Consider the following 9,548-nt stretch of genomic DNA (forward strand, 5'->3'; position numbering starts at 1 on the left):
CGTGCGTGTGGTGACCACAGGTTTGTTTGGCCAGCCCACAACGCTCTCTTGTGTGAGCACCGTTTGCTTAATTGGTGCACAAGCGCTACGAAGGAGGTCTCTAGTTTGAATGTGTTTGTCAACTTCATTCGCGGACAGGCCGAAGAGCCAGTTTTTGTCCGCACCTTGGTCAAAGAGGACATTTTCGTCCACATATGGGCCAAAGACGGGCTCTTCTTTGCGGCTCCGGACGAAAATCATCTCTTCAGTCATTGTTAGATTGAAGAGGGCTTCTAGGCCCATCTCTTCGCGTAAACTTCCTAACGAAGTTGCATGCCATTCTTAGGGCGAACAAGAGTTGCTCTTCCTTTCTATTGAGGAAGAAGTCTTTTTTTATTGCCCTTCATCATTCCCTCTCACGTCCTTTTCCTTCCCACCATCCATCTCCCGCTCTTTCCCTTCTCGTCATCCCTCTTCTACCCATTCCCTTCCAGCCGTCATCTCTCACACGCCTTTTCTTCTCTACATCTCACTCATCCTCCCATGTTCCTTCCCACCCTCTTGCCTCGCTCATTCTATTAACCCCCCCCCCCACTTGCTGTCTCTGAACGTCCCAAACTTATCATCCATTGTCCTCTGCTTAGCCTTCACATAACGAATTTCATAGTTATATGTTGCTTTCACCGCATTTTGGTGTGCTTCGCTTCCATGTCTTTCTTCTCCACTATCTCATTTATACATGAGTTTTTTATGAGAGTTGAATTCAGGTTGGGATGATCAACTAGAATGTTTTTCCTCACATAATTATATGGAACAATATTAGTGACAACCCAGTGCATGTTTCACTTGGGCATGTGGTCGTGCACCTTGTCGAGAACCATTTTAAGCACATTTCAAAGTTATAAGTTTGTTTGACTTGATATGTGTGTGTGAAAACCCTATGCACCGACATAGCCCGCTCCATTATGTCACTTCATTCTTCAGTTGTTTCTTTATGGCATAAATAGCGAAAACTCAAAACGGTGCCCGGGCTCATCTGCTCCCTCTCAGCAAAAAAAAACAAAAAAAAATAATAGAAATTTTTTAAAAATTCCAAAAAAAATTTGGTGGTAGATAATTTGACGCGTGAGGTGCGCCCCAAAATTCAACTTATTTGGACATCTGAGCAGCTCCCGGCAAAAAAGACAAATCGGGTCAAAACAGTGCGTGAACAGTGAACATTTTTACAGACCCTGATTTTGTCTTTTTTGCCGAGAGCTGCTTAGATGCTCAAATGAGATGAATTTTGGGGCGCACCTCACGCGTCAAATTATCTACCACCATAAAAAAATTGGAATTTTTTGAATTTTTCTAGTATTTTTTTAAATTTTTTTCTAAGCGTAGGTGCAGATGAGCCCGGGTGCAGATTAGCCGCACTCCATAAATAGCACCTATTTTGGACCTGGTTCTAATGATATTCCCATGCAGACTCATGGACTCCCATCGATTCATGGTCAGGCCGGTTGAGAGGCCCTGATTCCATGCATAAGGAATCGACACCTCCTACTTGTCGTCATCCTCACTCACCTTCATCTTCTTAAAAAATATCAGAATCTAGATCATCCGCCAATCCATTCTCATCCGCCAATCCATTGTCATCCTTCTCTTCCATCATCCTTTGCATTTTCTCCCCTTCCCCGTCCACATTAGCCAAACCACTAGCAGCAATATTAGCCAAACCACTAGCAACAATTACAGATGACTGACTCCTCAACCCTGTTTCACGACAAACGACGACGTGTGGCATGTAATTTTACTATTCATCGGTTGTGACCCAGGTGGCTGAATCTCATTAGCCGACTGACTACCCTGGTTGGGTTCATACACCCGGCCGCCTTCCAATAAATTCTCCTCCTTCGGCACAGTGAATCATCCGTTTTCTGCAACGCCTTAACCAGGTCAACCACTTAGGCTGGTCATAGTGAGAAGTAACTTAGACTAGTAACATGCATATGTTACTACCTCTATAGTGCATATTATCATAGATTAGTATCATAGATGGTTTCATTTATTGCTATGCATGACACATAGTAGCATCACATTTATTATGTTACGGTATCTACCTATGTTACTATAACCATCTTTCTCTTCTTTAATTGCCTGCCACATAAGCATGTTTGCGAGTTCCAAGTGCATGATACTACTTATGTTACCCCCACTATGGTCAGCCTTAGGCTGGTCATAGTGAGAATAACATAAGTCGTAACATACATGCCACATAAGCAAAAAAGATGATGTGTCAGGTAATTAATGAAGAGAGAGGCAAATAGAGTAACATAATATGTTACCATCACATAGCGGTTTCCAATGCAAAACGAGTCTACAAAGTAATAAATGAGGTGATGCATGACACACATATGTTACTACCCACTATAGAGGTAGTAACATAGACTAGTAACATATGCATGTTACTAGTCTAAGTTACTCCTATCTATCATGTTCAACTCCCACAAAACATTTTTACCAGATTTGGTCCATACTGCATAAATACTAACGGAGCACTCGTTGGGATCAGACCCAAGACTTGTTGTCAACCAGTATTTCAACTTGTTGCCATAGTAAACAGTGCAATCCACGGACTCAGACATGCCACCTGCCATACAACTCCATATTTGCCATTAAACACATTGAACAAATAGTCACTCCTAACAATGGTAACCAACAGGGGTGCCCCTCGAGCAGCAACTGCAATGACATCCTTCCTCCCAACGGTGGCCCAAACCCTCCCCAGACTGTGCCCTCCCCTCTGGACACAGGCGAGGAAAGAAGACCTCGCAGCACGTATTCTGCCAATGCCTCCCAGCCTCCACGACACCAGCAAAGGCCTCCCTCCCCGTGCTTGACCCAATCTAAATCGGTAACAGCCGGCCAAATCGATACCCTGGGAGCTTAGTGAATTTAGAGATTCATCTGCTGTTGAGTACACAACAATTACCTCGCGATATGGATGAACAAGACAATCACATCCCTGGATCTGTAGAAAGAAGGGCTTCATCTAGGCAGCAAATGAGGTTTCGACAAGCAATGATCAAGTTCAGACTCCATTTGTTTGCAAGAGCAGCGCGAGCCGAAATTGCACCATAATACTCAGTGGTACTCTTCCAGCCGTCCATCTCACACGCACAGACACATTGTTCACATCGATAATAACAAGACTAACAACGGAATCGCCAATCAATCAATAAAATAGAGTCAATTAAAACACAAGGAAAATGACAAGTAGCCAAGAGCTATAGGAGGAACCTGATGGTGGAGACCACAACATACTAGTACAAGTTCCCACATAAGAGGTTCCGAGCAACTATATCAAAGAAATGCTTTATTATTATTCCACGGTTTGTCAACTTCGGAGGCTACAAGAACAGCAGGCGTAATGTGTCGTCAAACAAAATAAGACCCCAGAACAGGGAGCAATCTAGAATCATATAAGAAACCGACCAACAACTGACAAATATAGCTGCTCCAGGGCATACCCCCCCTTCCTACATGATGTCAACACTCTAGGCTGCAAAACTTAAGACAGGGACAATCATTTTGCCTTTATTCTCTTCGTACGGAGGAGTTAAACTCCTCCTTTACCTCAAACAGACGCGGCAGCTCCCTGATGCTTGTGCACAAACTCGATGCCCTTCTCGATGCTGGCCTTCAGCTCAGGCTTCAACGCCTCGAGTGCCTTGGCCTCGTAATCGGTCACTCCCTCCAGGTCGGAAGAGATGATGGACTCGACACCATTCTTCCCAATCTTAACTCTGGACGCAAAGAATGGCAGCTCAGTTAGCTCGGACTGGACATACGTGCACTCGTAAACATCTGGATCACCAGCCAGTGCACGGAGTGATGACTCGACAAATCTGGCGGCGGCATATGCCATGGACAAGGTAGCAGATCCAGCACCGGCTTTCGCCTCCACCACCTCTGTCCCCGCGTTCTGTATCCTCTTTGTCAGCTCTTCGGTTTCCTCATCCGTGAAGGTAACAGATGGCCTAGTCTTGGACAACAGAGGTAGGATTGTGATTCCAGCATGACCACCAACAACTGGGACATCAACGTCAATGAGCTTGAGGTCCTTCTTCTGAGCTACAAATGTGTTAGCCCTGACAACATCTAGGGTGGAAACTCCGAAAAGCTTCTTGGGGTTGTAGACACCCTTCTGTTTCAGAATCTCAGCAGCAATCGGCACTGTGGAGTTGACTGGGTTGCTGATAATATGGATAAAGGCCTCAGGGCAATTGTCTGCGACAGCCTCAATAAGCGACTTGACGATGCCCGCGTTGATGTTAAACAGGTCATCACGAGTCATGCCTGGCTTTCTTGGGACCCCAGCAGGGATGACAACAACATCCACACCTTTCAAGCAGTTGGCTAATTCTGCGGGGCCAGTAAAGTCCATGACCTGAGAAGGTGTGTTGCAGTGGCTGAGATCAGCAGCGACTCCCTTGACATTCGCAATATCATACAGGCGCAGTTCTGAGACCAGAGGAGACATCTTGATTAACAGGCCCAATGGCTGTCCGATGCCCCCAGCAGCACCAAGCACTGCCACTTTGTAAGATGCCTCAGGGAGTACCTGAGCCACAGACTTTGCCTTTGGCACAACCCTTGTGGTGACAGACGCCCGAAGAGGTGCGGTCTTGCCAAGGAATGAGGATCCCAATTCGAAGCCAATTGATGACGATGACGCCTTTAAGCCGCCGTAACTTGTGGTTCCATAACTCCTTGGCCTTGAAACCAAAGTGGCCTGAGCACTAACTGAAGTCATGGTAACAGCTGATGCCATGTCCAACTGCAGGAACAGAATTATATGAGATTAATATACAGTGGTAACATGCAGAGTCTAATTACATGTTCCATCTAAGAAATTTGAACCACACTAATAACCTAATATACAGTGGTAAAAGCAGATTCTAATTACACAATCCATGGAGTAGGTATAGGAACACTTGAAACAAATGGTAATGAGAGTAAAACAAGGGTAGTTGATTGTAAGTTAGACTACATATTTTCTTGCGATCATCATCAATGGAACAAGTGATGGCAAACTATTTCCCCCCTCCACTCTGAACATCAAAGGAAACAACGGTAGTACTAATTAATTATGAATTACTGCAGTAAAATAGCAGTTCCAAATTACAGACAAACACTTGTGTCATTTATTCCCAGAGTGCGAATTGCACACAAATGAAACGTATCAGGAGATAAATTTCCCTAGTTAGCATCAGGCAGCACCTTACAGAATCAGCAAAAGTTATTTCATCCTCTATTCAGAATGCAGCGATTAACGCTTTTGCTCAACACGATGCAGGCTGTACGATATTCAGGCAATCAGATCCCTGGATCTGTGCAAGGGGAGTCGTCTGTATTATGGCACTGCACGAAAATCTTGCACAATGGCTCATCCAATCTCACAACAGAAATTAGCAACCTATGACGCCACACAATACGTTGCCACGAGCAGGGCGGATCTAAATAGTGCGGCGACACACCCGGAAATTGCGAAGGTCCCCTCCCCTCCGTACCCTGGTGGGATCGATTGATTTGACAACAGATGGAAAACAAACAACCTAGCTAGCTGCTCATACCTCAAAGGAAGGGAGGACCCAACCCAATGGCCAAAGGCTGGGACGGGGTGGAGATAGCAGCGGGATGTGATGTCCCGGAGGCCGATGAAGTAGGGGAGCGGCGGCGGCGAAGCGCGGCCCGAGGGGGCGGGGTTGAGGGGGCGTCGGCGGTTGGTGGGCGGAGGCAGGTGGGCAGAGGCAGCGGCCTTGGCTCACCCTTTGCTGTTTTTCTTTGGTTGGGGGCAGGTGGCTCTGGACTCCTGGTGATAAATAAATAGCTGGGCAGCGGCGGTGGCGGCGCAAGAGAGAGAGAGAGAGAGAGAGAGAGAGAGAGAGAGAGAGAGAGAGATCGGCTTTGATTTTTGTTTATTGCGCTCGCTCGCTCGCTGGACGGTAGCCTCGGAGACAACGGGCTCGCTCTGCCGTTGGCCGTCGCTCCTTTCTCCGTCCGCCGTTAGGCAAAAATGCTACACGTACAGGCTCTTTGTACTTTTTCGAGATGCTCTTTTTTTTTGTTTTAAAAGGAGTGTATTACTCAAGAGCAGGAGAGATCATCCCTACACAGGCTAGGGGATGTTAGCCGGTCCAGAGCGGAGCCAGACTACCGTACGGTCTTCCGTTTTACCAAAATTTGCTGACACATGGCTTATATTATTTTGCTCTCTAAAAATATGAGTAACACAACACTCCCTATTATCCAGAAGCTCCTTGACCTCTGAGACCACCATAGCATGCTCGGAGCGATCTTATCCAGTCGCCTTGATCATCGACACGGCCTGCAAGCGGTCGCATTCAAGGGCGGTCGATAGCTCAGTCCACTGTAGGGCTAGGCTGAGGCCTTCCCGGCATCCCTCGAGCTCGGCATGTAGAGGGCCAGAGCACAAACGCAAGGAGCGGCAAGCAGAGAAGATGATGCCGTCGTCATGGCCGCGCAGGACCATCCCAATGTCCGCCCTGCCATCTTTATGTGTGAAGGACCCATCAACATTTAGCTTGGCCCATCCAAACGGCGTCGGTTGCCATTTGCGCGGAATCTTCGACTCTTTCGACACATGCGGTAATGGTTGCTCCGCCCCGTCAGTTGCACAACCATCTTGCCCTTATCCCAGTCTTTTGCTGGATATTGTTGTATGCCTAAAGAGATGCTCTTGTGCTTCTCTAAAAAAAATACAGTTGTGCTTGTATGCTGCTTTAAAAATTAGTGTAATATAGGACGTTTTTTTCAGTTTAATTTGAACTATAAAAACATATTATATTTTGATACCAAGATAGCATTAGTTATTCCCTTCCTTTAAGCTTCAGAGGATCTATATATCAGATTATTATTTTTAGTTTTTCATCATATTAGTCTCAGTTTTTTAGGGTATATCAGTTTCATTTTGATTTAAGGTGTTTTGAATCCCATGGCACATTCGATCCACGAAGATGCGAGAGAGAAAATCAGAGGCCATGCATGCACTCTTGTTATATACTATTTACATGTACCATACTACCATGCAAACATGTGAAGCATATTTTATTGGGCGGTTTTAACCCCACAAAACTCTTGCCCTTCACTCACCATCTACCTTGATTGTTGGGAATTTTGAGATGAGCCCTTATAAACCAAAAGAGAGGGAGTAGTTGGTATGACAATACCTTACCAAGGCGATCATCACTAGGTGAAACCAAAGACATACTCTTACAAGTTGTTTTGAAGACCGAAAATAATTTAGCATGTACTCCCTTCGGTCCTTTTTACTCTGCATATTACATTTGTGTCAAGTCAAACTTTGCGAAGTTTGACCAAATTTATATTAAAATATATCAAAATCTACAATACCAAATATATATAATGTGAAACTAAATTTCATAATGAATCTAAGAATGATGATTTGGTCAAAGTAGAGATACTTTGACTTCGGACAAAACTTATATGCAGACTAAAAAGGATCAGAGGGAGTATAAACATAAAATAAATGTACTATTTCATACAAATTCAAACATAAAACTATAGCACAACTTGAGAACAAAAACAAAAATAATTGTGTTAATGGTCCAAATCAGTGGGCAGTTGGAAATAACTAACATACTATTCATACCCTCTTTTTTACTATGTGTATTAGATCTCCTTACGAGAAGCCTTTGACCGACAATTACACTATAAGTACCTACTTGCCCATGTGTTGCAATAGGGGTATACATATTCTAGTGGTTCAACATCAATCGTGTCCAACATAAATCTTACACAGATCATATCTAGATTTTAGATTTGATGATTTGTATGGGTAGGGGAAGGCAATGAAAGTTTTGATTTACTTGGCATTTTGGTAAGATTTGATTTGATTGAGTTAATGCATGATATGGGAGAAGGGGCGCGTGGAGGGGATGGATCTGAGGGCGAGCGTACAATGACCAGGTCCTCTTTAATAGTAGAGATATGTAACTTTCATGACACAAAATCATAATTATAAAGAAATACTATGGAATATGAATATAATGACAACAATTTTATGTCACATAAAGTATACGCTAACAGAGTAATCCTAGAAACACTAAAAAAGCAGAGTAATCCTAGGTGTAGTGAGTTTTAGAGTTCCTCTTCAACCAAACTTCGATCTGCATAATGAACCTTAAGTTGTATTTTACTTTCTTGTATCTTGTCAGATTTTGTATCCCCCCCCCCCAAGTTTCATGTCTTTGAGAGACAAAGAAATTTGAAAACGGGAGAATGCCTTTAGGATGAGCGGAATCGGGAAAACAATTCAATCTAGTGTGATCCACCAAATTGCAAACCATAGCATGCACTCTTTCTTTTAGATTTCATATATATTCCTCCTCCAAAACGCTTTGCCCTAAGTATATAGCAGTCCTTTCAGGGAATCAGGCAAGGGTTCTGATGCATTACTTCAGAAGTGAAGTATTTTGACTTTACCACCATTGTACTTCTTTAGAGGAATCATGTGCTTATTGACCTGGCTTGAGATTGTAACATTTCAATTTTGATGGCACCCTCATATTTTTTTGCAATGTCACTTAACTAAACATATATTTGAATCCACATCCTCCTATACAAAGCTACAAACATGCACTTATGGTTCCAATAGATGATATAGAGATCAGTTAGTTTTTGTAAATGTGAACCTCGTTGCAGCAACAATAATAGATTGTATCCGTTAGATAATATTGAGATTGCAAGGATTATTTCCTTGGCATCTTGCATCTAGTCAAGTCATTTGAGATTTTATTAATTTGATGTCAGGTGTAATTGATTTTATCTGAATATAACCAAACATATGTGGTTGGTCACCGAGATGTGGTGTTAGTGTAGATGCGACAATTTTGAGGGTTTTTATCTTTAGTCAACATGTGAGTTTCATACATGTCTTGCTTTTAACAATGATATGTCTATGTAGTGGAGCACATGACATTCTTGAGTTGACTTGTGTTCGGATAAATGGAGTTGTTGCTTAAGGAGCAACTATATCACTCGCCGCGAGTGATCCTTCATCTCTATCATCATTCTATAGTGCATTTTGCAAATATAAAGTTACCATGGTACATATTAAGTTGCCATGAGACTGTAACCTATAAATCCATCTATGCACTAATGCTACTTCTCTTCACCACCATTGTACCAAGACAATTAATAATACTAAATATCTACTACATCTAATTAATTTTCATGCAATGAGTAAAGTCACACCTACTTGAGTGGGGTATCATGCATATTTTCTCTCTACATATGCCAAAAATTTGAGATATCATGTAATGAGTGACCCATGTAGTGAGGCTAGAAAATGGAGGGCATATGATTTTCTTGTCTTCTCTAGAAAAAACAACTTGAGAATATGGTGATACATTCGGGATGAGCGGTATTGGGGAAAGGGTTCAACCGAGCTCCCTTGCTGATATTACAGTAACAAAGATAGTTCCTCTTTAGACAAACATATTGTTAAATCCGATGAGTTTGAACCATTCCCTCATTCTTCT

General features: G+C 43.2%; 1 protein-coding gene across 1 annotated transcript; it reads right to left on the minus strand.

The window, feature by feature from the left end:
* Positions 1–3,320: 3,320 nt before the first annotated feature.
* LOC123141350 (malate dehydrogenase, chloroplastic) lies at positions 3,321–5,874 on the minus strand. Its single transcript, XM_044560526.1, has 2 exons — positions 5,598–5,874; positions 3,321–4,801 (listed from the first exon to the last, which is right to left on the minus strand). The coding sequence occupies exon 2, from the start codon at positions 4,793–4,795 to the stop codon at positions 3,599–3,601; it is 1,197 nt and encodes a 398-aa protein (XP_044416461.1). The 5' UTR covers positions 4,796–4,801; positions 5,598–5,874; the 3' UTR covers positions 3,321–3,598.
* Positions 5,875–9,548: the final 3,674 nt, after the last annotated feature.

The sequence above is a fragment of the Triticum aestivum genome, chromosome 1B (assembly GCF_018294505.1).
Source record: "Triticum aestivum cultivar Chinese Spring chromosome 1B, IWGSC CS RefSeq v2.1, whole genome shotgun sequence".
Taxonomy (NCBI): domain Eukaryota; kingdom Viridiplantae; phylum Streptophyta; class Magnoliopsida; order Poales; family Poaceae; genus Triticum; species Triticum aestivum.

Bases quoted from the DNA above. Each gene is read 5' to 3' on its own strand.
- LOC123141350 (XM_044560526.1), bottom strand. From the start codon at position 4,795: ATGGCATCAGCTGTTACCATGACTTCAGTTAGTGCTCAGGCCACTTTG.